This window comes from Pelodiscus sinensis, chromosome 1 (assembly GCF_049634645.1).
Source record: "Pelodiscus sinensis isolate JC-2024 chromosome 1, ASM4963464v1, whole genome shotgun sequence".
Taxonomy (NCBI): Eukaryota; Metazoa; Chordata; order Testudines; family Trionychidae; genus Pelodiscus; species Pelodiscus sinensis.
In genome coordinates this window covers 124,407,003-124,424,267 of record NC_134711.1, presented here as the reverse complement: position 1 = coordinate 124,424,267, position 17,265 = coordinate 124,407,003, and the positions used below count along the sequence as shown (strand labels likewise).

General features: G+C 42.6%; 1 protein-coding gene and 1 long non-coding RNA gene across 3 annotated transcripts in view; one reads left to right on the top strand and one right to left on the bottom strand.

The window, feature by feature from the left end:
* Positions 1 to 17,265, bottom strand: part of LOC142818694 (uncharacterized) — a 129,050-nt gene that overhangs the window by 43,398 nt on the left and 68,387 nt on the right. The gene's annotated exons all lie outside the window — the stretch shown is intronic.
* WNT7B (Wnt family member 7B) overlaps positions 1 to 17,265 on the top strand; it is a 130,669-nt gene that overhangs the window by 104,218 nt on the left and 9,186 nt on the right. For both annotated transcript variants that reach the window (XM_075900022.1, XM_006127759.4), the window contains one exon: positions 11,195 to 11,466. In XM_075900022.1, coding sequence (XP_075756137.1) covers positions 11,195 to 11,466 — 272 coding nt within the window. The remainder of the gene's footprint in view (positions 1 to 11,194; positions 11,467 to 17,265) is intronic.

Sequence of the window (17,265 nt, the reverse complement as noted above, 5' to 3'; positions counted from 1 at the left end):
AGATAAGTTTCCTGCCCTTCACCTAGGCAGTGCCTGCAGAGCTGCCACCCAGGCAGCATGGCTCCCACTGCAGCTAGTCCTGAAGAGCTGTCACCCTGCTGCAGCCAGGCCCACAGAGCTGTCCCCTGGCAGCACAGCCCTTGCGAGGGCTCGCCCTGGAGAGCCCCTGAAGCCAGCTCCTGGACAGCACAGGTCCCCCCATGGCCAGCCCTGGGGAGCCACCACCTGGCCAGTGTGGCCCCCACCAGCTCCTGCACCCCCACCCCCTACCCTTTGCTCTGAGTCCCTCCTCACTCCCAGTACTGAGTCAAGTACCCCCCCTTCACAGCCCCCTGCCCTGAGCCCCTCCTCACACTCAACCCTGACTCCAGCACCCTCCCATACAACCCCTTCTCTGAGCCCCTCCTCACCCCCACATCTCTAGCTCCTCCTCTCAATACCTCCTTATCCCCTTCCCCTGACTCCTGCACCCCACATACCCTGTTTCAGTTCCCTGCTCATGAAACAAAGATAACATTTCTTTTCTACCATCCTCTGTACGTTTTGTCTTTTCAGACTGTCAGCAGTTTGTGGAAGAGACTGTCTCTTCCATGCACTTTGCTTAGCACAGAGGGGCACCAAATTCAGCTGTGGTTCTTAGCTGCTACTGTAATACAGGTGGTAACAACAATCCTCCTACAAGACACTGCAAAGACCTATTCAAGTAACACTAGTGACTTGACCAAATTCCACATAAACAAGGCATTTTGATGTTAGAGCTGCCTCTAGAATTACCATGCCTAGAAACTGCAGTGTAACACATAAAACTACCCATAATTCAGTGACTCTCTTAAAAGGTGTTATTATTTAACATGTTTTTGCAGCAAGAGTGCAGGTGTGCATGGTGATTTACAGAAAACTAAAGCCATGACCACAGCCCCAAGGAATTTGTTATCTAGGTTACACATAACATAACAATACAGGAAAAAGATGACATCATGCAAATGGCAGCAAAGAATACATAACATAAGGTCCTGCACAATATACATCACTGTGGTTTCATTGTTACTGTTTACATTCATTAGTACATTTATTTAATTATTTAAATCAATTAACATTATTTTACCAGATGATCTATACAGTACAAGTCAGCGATAGGGCTTCAGGCCCGCATTAAAATTAATGGGAGTTGACAGTGTTCAGCACCTTTCGAATTGGGTCCACAGTGACTCAACTATACCGAACTTCCATTTATAATGAAGTAGACTATACAATCTAAACCACTTTTATAGATGACGAACTTGATCCTGCAAGACCCTCACACATGGAATTCTCATGGACTTCAGTGATTTTAGGTAGCTTATTAGCATGGCCTTCTTAAAAACCATCAGGGTTTTTTGTGACTATCACCAGATTTTCCTATTTTTAAATGCTGTTTTCTCTGCTTTTCCTATGTGAAAAGCCTATGCAAAAAAGAGATGGTCCATGCATCGAGCATTAGGAGGCTGCAAACCTTGTTGGTGCTGAATGAGTTAGTACATTTATTATTAATACATTTGGTCTTACCTTGTCCCTTCAAGAAAAGCAAAGTATTTCAGTGTGCAGTGTTGCTGTAGCTATGTTGGTCCTGGGATATTAGACAGACAAGGTGAGTGAGCTGATAACTTTTAATGGACCAATTTCTGCTGGTGAGACAAGCTCAAGCTTACCAAGTTCCAGATGCTCTAAACAACTACATAGTGAAACCAGCCAATCACTGAACTCTCAGATGAACATACACAGGAAAATGATAAAAGACAAAAACACCCTACCATCTGTGGATAAAGACTGTTCAAAAACTGATCACTTTATATCTAACCTGTCAGTCCTCTTCTTCAGGAAACCTGCCCAACACTTTCAAAAGGTGAGCCTTGAAGTTTGAATCTATAACTTTGCCAGACACTAAAAATCATGACTAAACAGAGACAAGAGATTTGTGGCTCATTTACAACTAACTACCTGCCTGCCCGCTTCCTTTCCTCTTCTTTCCCCTGCCCCATGACTGGATGAGTGTTACAGGCCACTTCACCTTGAATGGTACATTTAAATGTGTGCTATTTCTACAAAAGAATCTATTCCATCTTGTATTTTGCTGTAACACTCTGGAAATGTTTCCCAGACCTGAAGAAGAGCTCTGTGTAAGAAGAACATCTTGTCTCTCTTGCCAGTAGAGATGCCCAGTGAAAGATCTTACCTCATTCACTTTGTCTCACTCTAACATATGTTAGGGCCAAGATTTCTAACTCTCTAAAAATCAGATGTCTCAAGTGGATAGCCAAAGCAACTAGAGGCATCTCAAATCATTTCCAGAAATTTCACTGTAGAAACATTGAGCCCCACAGCAAGTCATTAGTAGAGCTAGGAATAGAAGCCAGGCAAGAATCTCTCCCTGTTCCAACTACTACTTCACAAATTATGCTTTAACTGTATTAGCAGCATTGTAAAAACACAGCAGACTGTGACTGGGACACTGCACAGACTGTCCTCAATTGTACAATGTATTTGGAATCTTTCATCTTATACTTTAGGCACTGTATTTTTTTTTAAAGTCATGGACTCCTTCCTTCTTTAAAAGGCTGCTTAGCACCATGTCTTGATACACCTCTGACTAAGAAAAGCAGTGTGCTTTTAGGATCAAACTTTGCATTGCAAATGACCTCTTTTGTAGGCAGGTTGTCTTTTAGCTCCGAGTTCACAGGAACAGTTTGCAAAAGCAAGTGGAAGATTAAATATCCATATTTTAGAGGTGAGATTTTTAAAAGCACACAATTTCCTTAAGGTAGTTTTAAAATACCACCCTACATTCATAGCTAATTCACCTAGCTTACATGAGCTGTCGTACAAAATCCACCCAATAAACTCCCAGTGCATAGACTACAATACAACAGAATGAAGCACAGGTTAAAAATGAAATGTTGACAATAGGTTTTGGTTGTGAGTCACTTAATTAATATGGTTCAGACACAAATTATTTGAGTTAGAAATAGACCATAAATTGCTGGAAATCATATTACAGAAGCCGTTGTGCAAAACACTTCAAGACTAAAAAATGATCATGATTTTGGAATAAATGTGGAAAATACATGCATAGCAAGAGGATTCTTATAATGGACATAAGAGAACCTGTAAATGGTGAAAGCAAAGAGCTGCAGGTAGAGAAGTGTGAAGTAAGTATGCTCACATATTGCCCGTTTTTTGAAAGAAAGCCTGACAAACCCAAACAAGCAACACAAAAGTACCCACTTGTACAAGAACTTAAAAGAATAATGCTAGGTGGCTAGCCAGCAGAAAAACCCTGCATCACCAAGCGTAAAAATGTCCTGGGACTGGAGGAATGATAATACTGCATAGGATGCAGTTCCGTACATGGAACATCATGTCATTATACTCCACAGCCTCAGGTTTGAAATGCTAAGCATCATTTGCAGTGGCCACCCATGCATGAAATCTGCAATAAATACAAAGAACAGAATGCAAAAGACCCAATGAAACCACATGAAACTCCTGACAGCCAGTTGTCCAAAGTCAGGGAAGATTTATTTAAACTAAACAGAAAACGGTCTCTACGGACAACTATTGATATTTTTTTAACTTCATCTGTTGCATATCAAGTAGCGACGTTTGCACGACACAGGATTTGAGAGGAGTTACTCACAGATGTTGGACCACATTTGCAATTGGCTTATTTTGGCGACTCTTTTTGATATATCACATTCAAGCACACCACGCTTCATACCTTTACCATGGACTTTCAAGTAAATGAACAGAGAAAGCAGTGCAATGTAACACATATCTTGATTAGAAAAGTGCCTGCTACATTTAAGAGATCCATATTTAGCATGCCTAAAATGTCACTCAACACCACAGACTGCCTTACTAAGATCATAAGCACCAAAGTTCTTGGGCAAAAGATCAAATTCTTCATATCATCATCTAAAAGATTTTTTTTTTTAAATAGAACATGTCTACATTGAGATGGAGGCATAATTTCCAATGTAGGCACATACACACACATGCTATATCAATGAAAGTGAGTGCAATAAAAATAGCATCATAGCTACTATAGCTGCAGGGAAGAGGGATGGGTTAGTCATCTTGAGAACAATCCCTTCTGAAATCTGTGGTAGTCAGCCTTTCTTGCTGGTTATGTACACTGCTAACGTTAGCCCAAGTTGGAAATTACACCTTCAACTGTAAACTGAAAAAACAACAAATAGTCTGGTAGCACTTTATAGACTAACAAAACATGTGGATGGTATCATGAGCTTTCGTATCTCATGTAGATGGTATCTCATGATGCCATCTACATGTTTTGTTAGTCTATAAAGTGCTACCAGACTATTTGTTGTTTTTTCAGTTTACTTGTACAGACTAACTCAGCTACCCCCTAAATCTTCAACTGTGTTGACGTACCAGCAGACAATTCATACTAAAATAGTTAGAAAAAGACAATATGTCAGGAAAGTGTGAGGGGGAGACAAAAATGCCAAACAATTACTCCACATTGCAACCAGGAGAGAATATTAGATTTCAAACAGAAAGTGTCTGGTAACCTGTCCAGGTTACATCTAAACAATCTACATCAACTTCCTCTGTTATGTTAAAGGTAAACTGCAGGACATGGTGTAGTGACAGGAGTAACACATACACAATTACTGACAATGAAAATCACCAGGAGCAGCAAATAGGCTCCAGATGGCAGGTCTGTCTCAGCAGCTGAACAGGCCTGAGCAGAAAGAATTGCTCCGAGAACAAGCTTCTATATGATCAGAACTCCAATGAGGTTGAGAGTTAGTGGTCATTGACAGATATGTAATAAGAGGCAAAATAATCCTTTTGTCTGTCAGGAAGTTTGGGGTCACTTACCTTGACATCTTCTGTAGAGGTCTCCCTGTATTAGTTGCTTGTATTCATTTCTATTTGTTTGTTTTTTCAGTTCACATTCTATTTCATCTGATGTGATTGCCTTTTCTTTCTTTCTTTTTTTTTGGAAAGGGAAGGTGCAACAGCAATGCTGGGGTCAATAGATACTGGCTTGTGACAGGGGTATAACCATTGTAAACTTGACCCTGCTTATCTCACCTTTTAGCATAAATTGGCACAAGGACTGTTAAGTTGCCTGGCTTTGATCTTCTTAGAGATCCAGTGTGCCCTCTTCATTCAATTGTTCTTCACTTGATCACAAGTCAGGCATCATGAAATTAACACTTAAACAAGTTGGTCTTCCATAAGTCTGTTTAGAGCACTCGCTCGCTTTTGAACAGAATAAAGAATATGAATATATTCTGTTTGTTCAAATTGGTTATATAGTTTTGGCAGTATTTTTTTCCCTATAAAAAAAGGCTGTGTCTAGACTGGCCAGTTTTTCTGGAAAATCAGCCGCTTTTCTGGAAAAACTTGCCAGCTGTCTACACTGACCGCTTGAATTTCCGCAAAAGCACTGACGATCTCATGTAAGAAATCAGTGCTTTTTGCGGAAATACTATGCTGCTCCCGTTCAGGCAAAAGTCCCTTTTGCGCAAAACTTTTGTGCAAAAGGGCCAGTGTAGACAGCCCAGATTTGTTTTCCGCAAAAAAGCCCCGATCGCGAAAATGGCAATCGGGGCTTTTTTGTGGAAAAGCGTGTCTAGAGTGGCACAGACGCTTTTCCGCAAAAGCGCATCGTTATAACGTGAACTCCGCACCAATCTAGACGCTCTTTTCCAAAAATGCTTTTAACAGAAAACTTTTCCGTTAAAAGCATTTCCGGAAAATCATGCCAGTCTAGACATAGCCAAAGAGTTTTAATCCACCTTCTGATAAACTTCTTCCCCATTCGTTTGTTGTCAGCAGTCTGAGGCAGTGCTCTTCTCACAAGGATCCTCGAGCTTTGCAGGTTGTTGTTTCTTCTTTTTGTGTGTGTGTGGGTGGGTGGGTGGGAGCAGACCTGTCTGCGCTTGGCTCCTCTTGCAGTGTTGAATTATTTGACTGTTGTAAAACTGTTTCCCTTAACTTTGGTACTACAGTAAAACTCCAGTGGTCCAGCATCCAATGGTCCAGCACTCCTGATGGTCCGGCACCATCTGGAACCCGGAAGTGCTCTGGGCAGCCGGACAATTGGAGCTGCTCTGCCCTGGGCTTCCCAGAGTCAGCTGCTGGTCAGTTTCAACAGCGGATGAGTTGGGGAAGTCTGGGGCAGAGCAGCTGAGGTGCTGCCAGGTTGGTCCTGCAGCGCCGAGTGGTGCATCCCCCCCACTCCACCCCGGACTCCTCATAGCCCCCCCTTCTTATAGTCCGGCATATCTGATAATCCGGCACCCCCTGGGTCCTAACGGTGCTGGATTATCAGAAGTTTACTGTAATGTCACATTAAGACCATATTGTGGTTGAGGTGTCGGGTGACTGTGGTGATATAGCACATGGTGATAGAGAAAAGCATGAATGCGGTCTAAGAGGATATATTATTGTCCTCCTCTTTTTCCTTATCAGTTTGAGGTTAGAAGGTGAAGTTTGCTAAAAGTTATTCAGAGACAGTTAGGAACTCCTTAAAGCCTGATAGTGGTTTAATCATTTGATGCTGAAGTTAGAGTTTAGGGTACAAAATAACAACCTTAAAGAAACCATGTCCATCCTTGTGTCAATCTTTTAGATGAAAATACTGCTGGATTATTTCTATATATAAACTTTGGAAAATGCAAGGGGACAAAAAAGGCCTCATCTAGAGCCCACTGAAGACAGTGGAAAGACTCCCAGTGACTTCAGTGATCTTTGAATTAAGCCCAAAGAAAGAACGTTTTAATAATCTCTTTGGAAATGTATAATGTGTTCTTCAAAATGGTAAATAAAACATCAACCATAGTCTTATGAAATGCACTAAATTTGCTTGCAAAGATGTCCACCATCTGTACCTTAGTCTGTTGCTTCATTTTAGTTTAGAATACATCTACACAGCCAGCCTTTATTTTGAAATAAAGGCGAGCTGGAGCACTTCTTATTCCAACTCCTGTAATCCTGATTTTACAAGGAGGAAGGGAATCAAAGGAAGGGTGTTCTTCCTTCGACTTCCTACTGCATAGATAGCGCCAACAGCTGAATTAAGCTATTTCGACTTAAGCTACGCAATTAACCTAGCTCAAGTTGCGTATCTTAATTCATCTTTGGCCCTGCTGTGTAAACTACCCTTCGTTTTTTAGATCTATCCTTCATCCATAAGAAATTACACAGGATTCTTCCTCAGCCTTCATCTAGGAAAGAAGACATGTGTAAAGTTATATTTTGCAATAAACTAAACTTTCTACCAAGGTTTAGTATTCCATCAATTGACTTTTACAGGAATGTACCACAGCATTGTTAGATTATACAAATATGTTTTGAAATTAATTTAGTGTAGTAATGTTGCCCTGATGCATGACATATATACACACACAGACTTGGAGAATTTGATTTTTATGAATGAATGTTGATAACCATGGATTTCACCATGCATATGCAAAATAGCAAAAAAAATTATTTGAAATGTACAGATAGGCATAAAAAAATACTGTTTGAGAACTTATTGGAGTTTGATTTAAGAATGTTTTAATATTTTTACATGTGATGTTGACAACTTGCGGTTATAAAACTTATTTTTTTTAACAGCTACTATAATAAAATCGTTATTTTCTCTAGCAGCCCTTATATCCTATTCCCATTAACTTCCCACAAATGTGAACATTTAAATGATAAACATTAAAAAATACTTTTAATCCATAAATTTGCACATCTCTGAAAATGTAAATTGATAGTTATCTGAAAAATTGCTTTAAAATAAACAGATATTAACCATCAAAATTATAAAAAATAAAAACTGAATTCTATCAAGCTTGCACATATCTCCTCTGAAATGGATAATCCAACATTAACAAAATTACTGTCTTAAAAAGTAAGTATACATCACATAGCCTACTTCAAGTAAAGGCATAATGGCTTATTTTCAGCAGCATCCTTTATTTCCTTAGCTCCTGCTGAAACAAATCTTTGAATCATGTGTGAAATAAAATTATTTTAGAAAATAAGTAGTAAAAGTAGTTTTCAACTCTGAAACAGTTAAAGTCAAAACCCTGCACCCTGGCTGAATGATAAGAATACCTATATGGTATATATGAGCCTTTGCTAAGTGCGGTTATGCTGTGAAAATATGCTGCAATGCATATGTACACTAAAATGCAGCAAACTACAGCAATTATGGAACTTGTAATAATTTCCACAATGGACCATACTTATCTTAGTGCCACATTAGCAGTTCAAAAGTTAGTCACAGATTACATAAATGAGGTATGGATTATCGGCTGGCCAAGATTCCAGCAAAGAATAAACAGATTGCTCTCCCCCTATCTGCCAGAAATAGTTGGCTGTGGAAAATATTGATCCTACATCCCTACCCTGTCTGATCAGAATTTACTTATGTTAATGGGGAACTAAGGTCTTTATCAGATTTTGTTTCCTGGAATCAGTTGAAAGTGAGAAAGTAGTGTATAATAGCTGCAATTTTTGTATTACACTTTTAAAAATCTACCATTAGAATGCAAATGTTGGTAGATGCACACTTGCAAAAGGGTAGTGACCCTGTATGGACAGCACACAACAAATCCTATATGCCCCTGGTAAATTGCAAGATGTCACCACCTCCTATTGCCTTGATCTAAAAAGATTACATTCATTTTAGGTTGTGTTGACAGATATGTTCTAGCTGAGATATCAGATAACACCATTTCTATTTGCATTCTAGGTTTTTAAAAATTCAATTAGAAATTGGATTTTCTTCGTTGACACCACACAAAGTATGGTTAACCATGTTTTCAGCTGAAACTGATGCTTTCTGATGCTTTATTTAAAAAGTTGTATTAGTAGGAATACGAGAATAACTTGATTAAAAATTATGGAAGGAGACAAGGTTTGGGACAGTCTACCCAAAGTATTCATGAGATGACCTTGTTTTTTTCTGATCTGCATTTTATGATCAAGGGTTATTGATGCTCACAAGAGCTGAGACAGTTGCTGAGTTGAGACTAATGTTCAAGATGAGGTTCTCAACATCTCATATTTCCACACTCTCATTCTATGCAGGGTATGTCACATTATCTTGCAAAAGGAGTTCACTAATAGGTTAGTACAAAGCATTTCAATTCAGCTCCAAATGAAGCTAAGTGAGTGTCTTTGGTCTACTTAGTGGGAGCTGGATAAGTCCCCCCTAGTGACAAACAGCTATTAAAAAAAACCCAGCCCAACTTCCAACCTACAACTCTCTCTCAATCAGCTCTCATCCCCGCAAGCACCCCTCTCTCCTTCCATTCGGGCATGCATACCCCCAGCATCCTTCTCCATCCCACAGGCCTCCATGGCTCTGCTCAGCATCGTTCCCTCCCATTTTGGTGTTCCTGCTAAACCTCATTCACCATCTTCATTACAATGAGGAATCCTGTTGCACCTTAAGAGGCTGATGGATAATTCCCCATTGATTTTGCAGATACAGACTAACACAGCTACCCCTTTTGAGACTTGTCTTCATTACATTCACTATGTACAACTACAACATACTGAAATGGTGCCAGTCACAATACTTGGATGCACATATTTTCTGACTAACATATACACAAAGTGTAAGTTGGTCAAATGAGAGTGTGTGAGTATGAGTGGTAGGGGGGTTGGTTTACCTGGGCTGGTTATAAGGCTTTCTATTTTAGTTTCCCCTACTCAGCTCCCCCAAAATGTACACAGCCTCACAAGGTTCAAGTGCTTTATTTCACAAAATAAACAACTCAGCTCAACTCAAGTCTTCCAGCTCTCCTCCCCAGGCTTAACTGTTCCTCCAACTAGATTTTACCGCCCCAAAGTCCTCCTAAACCCAGCCTTCTTCCTAGCCTCACCCAAAGCCTTTCCCAGACAAGTCTTCTGCTCCTGATCTCTGCAGGTGTCTCCCATCAGATGTTCTACCTGGCTGGTACAGAGCTCCTTTCCTGACCCCATGAGCTCCTTCTGTCTAGGCCAGTTCCCTCTTAAAGGAAGCCTCATTTCCAGGTTTCTGTCATGGGATGCTTGGCCACCGGACACGGCTGCCAGTCAAGGTCTGGGCATAGTTTGGTCCAAGTATTGTAATTTTAATGAATTATAAATCATGGATGTCCTGGCTTTCCTAGATCGACCTTTCAAGTTTCATGATATTTTATTTAACTTTCATCTGTATATTTTTGTTTTTCAGCAGCTGCTAAAGTAAAGAAGCATTTTTTTTCATATACTCAGTTTCAAGAAATATTATCATCTTATTAGGACAAGTAGTGATACCATAAAAGCCATTACTAAAACTTCGTGAGATTTAAGACTGTATTTGCACCACAGCACGCCAATTATTTCAAAGTCTTTTTTTTTTATATAATGAATGAAATTTACCATGTGTAAAGAGCTCCAAAATGCCAGAAGTTTCATACTCTTAACACATTGCACCAAGGTACCAGAATTTGGATCCAGGGGATTGGTGGAGAAAGGCTGCAGCTTCATTAGACAAGATGTACAGTAAATAAAACATCAACACCTAGACAAAACAACAGACCATACTATACCAACACAAAATAAAATTCTAAAATCTACATCTTACAGGCATCTCAAGTTATTATACATATTCAATATCATTGTCACCCTTATCAGGGTGTATGGACAGCCTTCTCCACTTGACACACTCTCCAGCTTAATGAACATGGCATTTTTAACCCTTTGCAACGTATTACTTTCCCAGCACACTGAGAATTACCAGCATCCCCAGGAGCTATTGGCCTGCAACCCACCAGAATTCTATACAGTCTTCGTCTCCTGGTCTCAGTGAACAAAACTGGGATAAACAACGTTTATGAACCTGGTGCAATGCTTTAACAAACTGTCTTGCTTCAAATAGTGCAGCCCTCTAATCAAACTCATTGCCAAAAGGGACCTCAATGTAACATAGGCAAACAGCACTGTTTTATGGCTGGGACTTATGGGACAGCTGGTTACTAGATCCTCAGTTCTGCAAAACACTTCAATATGTACATAACACTCTTAAGGAGGAAGAGTACAGGTTATCGACAGTGCTACCTGCCTGAATCAATACATTACTCTACATAAAGTATGTACTTTGTAGTAAGCCCTGCTTTCTTCCAAACCATTAGCTGTTGGTTTCTCTCCACAGGAAGCAGGGAAGCAGCGTTCACCTATGCCATTACTGCTGCTGGGGTTGCACATGCTGTCACTGCCGCCTGCAGCCAGGGCAACCTAAGCAACTGTGGCTGTGACCGAGAGAAACAGGGCTACTACAATCAGGAGGAGGGCTGGAAATGGGGAGGCTGCTCTGCGGATATCAAATACGGCATTGAATTCTCCAGGAAGTTTGTTGATGCGCGAGAAATCAAAAAGAATGCCCGGAGGCTGATGAACTTGCACAACAATGAGGCTGGAAGAAAGGTATTCTAGACTAGGATAACATGCTCTGTGGAGGGTGGGGAGTCCTTTTAATTTGAAACTGAATTTAAGTGGGGCTGCTTATAATGAGGAATGCCCCCAGTCTTCACCTTCCTTCTAAGACAGTCATTCTGAACCCATCTCAAAGTTATCTGATGGTGTTTAATGCTTATATATGTTTTACAGATTCAGAAATGAGTACAAGTTCAAGCTCCATTGACTACAGGCAGTCCCCGGGTTACATGGATCCGACTTACAAATGGGGTGAGGCAACCCCGCACTAGCTGCTTCCCCCCAGCAGACCAGGGAGACGCGAAGCTAGCGCCCCCTCCCCAGCAGACCAGGGAGACACAGAGCAGCATTTCTCAGCAGACACCTCAGCTTGAGAATAAAGGACTGAGGGAAGTGAGGTGTGGGAGATTAAAACTGAGCACTGGAGAAATGTTTGGCTAGAGTTTCCCCTACAATATGTACCAGTTACGATTTACATACAAATTCAACTTAAGAACAAACGTACAGTCCCTATCTTGTATGTAACCTGGGGACTGCCTGTATTTCATAGTTTTTCTGCTTTTAACCATTTCTGCTTCCTTAGGCCATCTCCTAAGCTGTTGAAATTAGGCATGCTTTTGCAGGAATTATCATGGGGGGTGCTTAATCTTTGCATTTTGCCCCCTTTGACAACAGCTAGCAAGAGGTAAAGGGGATGGTGGTGGAATATGGAAAAATGTCTATGTTGCTGGACTCCAATAGCTCCAAGAGTTACTCATTCCACCCAAAGGCAAAAGGCTGCTTCAACTATGCCTCTAATCAAATACACACTTTGTAGAAAACGCATAACTCTCAATTTCACATTGCTGGAATGCATATAACCACATGATCACCAGACAAGTGTTACTTAATCTTTCGAAGAGGACACACACTTAAATGTCTACAATCATGATTCAGCTGCTTGCCAATGAAACACTACACTTAGTGGAACTAGGCCAATTGAAGATCTAACTCCGTAGCTCCAAAAGTTTGCCTTTTAAAAATATCAATCTGCCCTTTTTCATAATACACCACCACTCTCAAAAGAGATTTTGTTAAAGCTTTTAAAAATGTTTTCACCCTAAGAAAAAAGGGTGCACATTTTATAAGATGAAGCTTCTGTATTAATGAAATTGTAGCATGTATGTGACCATTCAGAAAGAGAATTTCGGTCTACAACAGACCAGAAAAAAAATCAGACATTATTCCTTTCAAATGTCCTTCCCTAAACAATTTGAGTTGTCACTTGGTTCTGCACAGTAGCTGTTTTCCACCCCAGAGGTGGCTCATTTTTGATGGAGGCTGAAACAATTCCTATACAAACTGTATTTTGAAAAAAAATACAACAACTTCAATCCATTCACAAACCTCTCAGGAACTGCAGTGAGAGTGCTGTACAAAAACTGAGGGTACAATATGGCCATTAGTTTTTAAAATGCATTTTTTTCCAAATGCGTTATGTAAAAGCAAGATAAAGAAAGTGAAAAATGGAGTGAATGATCTAGAGTCTTCTAGACTGCTGAAATGGCAGTCAGAAATTCCTAAACAGGGGAACAATGGACATTTTTATGTCATAGGTGGAATGCAGGAGGCAAATTAGCTGAAGTGCATGCTAGAAGGCACCCTTAAAAGAGGTAAAGTTGACCTGGGTGGAGCAGTTAGGAAGGAGAGGGCAGCCAAGACATGGCTCCAGGCCCCATTGGGGCTGCTGGTCTGAAGCTAGTTGTCCATTCTTTGCTTCAGCACCTGATGTGTTTGGGGTGTACATACAGAAACCAAGTTAGTCATTGAATTTCTGAAATGAAGCATTTATTTCAGTAGTGGGCTATCTGCTGCCCAAGGGCCACATACAGCCCATCAGAGTTCGATATGTGGCCTGTAAGACATTTTATTTACTGCACAGTGGTGACAGGGAAGGAAAGGGTGCATGAGCTACATGCCCCACTCCACCTGGTGAAGGGCTGGAACAACTCCCTTCCTCCCCAGGCCCCGTCTCTGCTCCCCACTGCTCTGCCCCTTGCTCCATGGGGGGCCTGTGCCATGCCCCTCTGTACTTAACGGCAGCAGGGAAGGCACAGGCTGGGGTCTCCATCTAACCAAGAACCTCCACCCTCAATTCACTCCTGCAACCCAGGCCCCACACCCTCACCCTGCTCCTGCACCCTCCCTCCCAAATCCTCCACACCCACCCTTCTGCACCTGCCCATTCAGACCCCACACCTCCAGTCTGCTCCTGAGCCCTCCCTCCCATCTAGACCCTCCATCCTCAGCTGGCTCTGTGGAATTCCCCTCCCACATACTGAACCCCTCATTTCTGGCTCCATCCCAGAGCTTAGGAGGGCCCCACAAAACCTTTTAGCCCCCCGGTTTCCAGAAGAGTTAATGTGGCCCAGGGGAAGGAGGGGGGGGTTCTGAGCTGGGGCTGGAGTGGATGGGATGTTCTGGTGTAGGATGAGAGTGTCTCTTTTTTCCATGTCTGTTAGTTTGGGGCTATGCCCATGAGGGTTGGGGGGAGGAGGAGGGTTAATTTGCTTCTTACATGCATGTGCCCCCAACTGACTTTGCTCTGGGCCAGGGCCCCCCCCCAACCCAAAAAAGGTTCCCCATCCCTCATCTCAAGTCACAAACTGATATTGGGGTTCCATTATGCTGGGTGTTTTACACACTCTTAATTGATGGTCTCTGCCTAGTCACTTACAAATTAAATTATCAAGAACAGACCTGGGCAAAGTGCAGCCCACAGGTCAGACCTGGTCCACCAAGCCATTGGATACAGCCTGCAAATGTAGCAGGGAACCCCAGAAAAGCGGCTTCTGGGCCGTTTCTCTTTAACAACTGAGGCACGGTGGAGGCAGCTTCAGGGTTTGCCCTTGCCCCCAGCACAATCCCATTGGCCAGAAACTGGCCAATGGGAGCTGCCTGTTTGAATAACAGGCAGCACAGAAAGCACCAAGCCCCCTTCCCTCCAGCTTGTAGTTATTCACACAACCACACAGTTCCTGCAGCCTGTGCTAGGGCAGGGCTGGCAGGAAGGCTACTTTAAACGTGCTGGCCGGGAGTTGCCAGGGTGAGTCTCCCAGCCACAGCCTGCCTCTCACATCCCAGGTCCCTCCTTTCCCCAATCCTCTGACCCCACTCCTGCCCCCCTTACTCCACATACCCAAACCTTCTGTCCCTCTCCTGTACCCATATCCCTGCCTAGATTTGACACCCCAGTTCCCTGCCCCAGATCACAATCCCATCCTGCCATAGGTCACAACCCAACCCCCTGCATCCTAGTTCAAAACCTCAGGCCCCAACTGCCTCCTTCACCCAAACTCCCTCTGAGGCCCCACTCTCCCTCCTGTACCCCAGTCCCTTACCCCAAGCTTCCTTCTGCACCCAACCTCCATCCCTGCATCTCCTCCATTAATATCATGGAAGAGCGTGGCCCTCAACCACTTACCAAATTCTTGGAGTGTCCCCCCCCCCAATCAAAAATCATTGCCCACCCCCGATCAAGACAGATAAAAGGTGTGAGTTGCAGAGAGAACTGAAGTGATTTGCCCAGAGTCACATAGCAGGTCAGTGCCAGTGCTGGGAATTGAATCCAAAGCTCCTGACTTCCAGTCCACGTCCTTATTCACTAAACCACACTGCCTTCTCCAAATAAGCAAATAAATAATAGGTGAAAGCGATGAGGAGTCCTGTGGCACCTTATAGACTAACTGAAGTATAGGAGCATAAGCTTTCGTGGGCAAAGACCCACTTCGTCAGATGCATGTAGTGGAAATTTCCAGAGGCAGGAATAAATATGCAGGCCAGGATCAGGCTGGAGATGACCAGGTGGATCCAATCAAGGAGGATGAGGCCCACTTCTAGCAGCTGATCTGGAGGTGTGAATTCCAAGAGAATAGAAGCTGCTTTTGTAGTTAGCAAGCCATTCACAGTCTTTGTTTAATCCAGAGTTGATTGTGTCAAACTTAAAGATGAACTGTAGCTCAGCAGTTTCTCTTTGAAGTCTGGTCCTGAAGTTTTTTTGCTGCAGGATGGCTACTTTTAGATCTGCAATTGTGTGTCCAGGAAGATTGAAGTGTTCCCCTACAGGTTTTTGTATGTTGCCATTCCTAATATCAGATTTGTGTCCATTGATTCTTTTACGTAGGGACTGTCCTGTTTGGCCGATGTATATAGCAGTGGGGCATTGTTGGCACATGATGGCATATATTACGTTGGTGGATGTGCAGGAGAATGTACCAGTGACAGTATGGCTGATCTGGTTAGGTCCTGTGATGGTGTTGCTGGTGTATATATCAACCTCAGCATGGACCAATCTACACGGGAGGTCCATTTCCTGGACACCACGATACAAATAAGTGACGGTCATATCAATACCACCCTATACAGAAAACCTACCGACCGCTATACTTACCTGCATGCCTCCAGTTTCCATCCCGGACACACCACACGATCCATTGTTTACAGCCAAGCACTGAGGTACAACCGCATATGCTCCAACCCCTCAGACAGAGACCTACACCTACAAGACCTTCAACAAGCATTCTGTAAACTGCGATACCCACATGAGGAAGTGAGGAGACAGATTGACAGAGCCAGACGTGTACCCAGAAGCCTCCTGCTACGGGACAAGCCCAAGAAAGAAACCAACAGAACACCACTGGCCATCACCTACAGTCCCCAGCTAAAACCTCTCCAACGCATCATTAGTGATCTTCAACCCATCCTGGACAATGATCCCTCGCTCTCACAGGCCTTGGGAGGTAGGCCGGTCCTTGCCCACAGACAACCCGCCAACCTGAAGCATATTCTCACCAGCAACTACACACCGCACCATAATAACTCGAACTCAGGAACCAATCCTTGCAACAAACCTCGGTGCCAACTCTGCCCACATATATACACCAGCAACACCATCACAGGACCTAACCAGATCAGCCATACTGTCACTGGTACATTCTCCTGCACATCCACCAACGTAATATATGCCATCATGTGCCAACAATGCCCCACTGCTATATACATCGGCCAAACAGGACAGTCCCTACGTAAAAGAATCAATGGACACAAATCTGATATTAGGAATGGCAACATACAAAAACCTGTAGGGGAACACTTCAATCTTCCTGGACACACAATTGCAGATCTAAAAGTAGCCATCCTGCAGCAAAAAAACTTCAGGACCAGACTTCAAAGAGAAACTGCTGAGCTACAGTTCATCTTTAAGTTTGACACAATCAACTCTGGATTAAACAAAGACTGTGAATGGCTTGCTAACTACAAAAGCAGCTTCTATTCTCTTGGAATTCACGCCTCCAGATCAGCTGCTAGAAGTGGGCCTCATCCTCCTTGATTGGATCCACCTGGTCATCTCCAGCCTGATCCTGGCCTGCATATTTATTCCTGCCTCTGGAAATTTCCACTACATGCATCTGACGAAGTGGGTCTTTGCCCACGAAAGCTTATGCTCCTATACTTCAGTTAGTCTATAAGGTGCCACAGGACTCCTCATCGCTTTTGCAGATTCAGACTAACACGGCTACCCCTCTGATAAATAATAGGTGAAATGTCATAAATGGGAGGAAAGTAACCCAAGAACTCCTGAGAGGACCACATGAATAATTCCAGAAGGAATTTTCAGGAAAATACATTTGAATTAGTATTTGTGAGGACTTCACATTCTGCAAACATTCTCACAAACACCAAAGGTATCACATGAATGAATGGTTGTGGACCATGTATAAAAAAGGGTTATGAATATTGTCACCACCATTT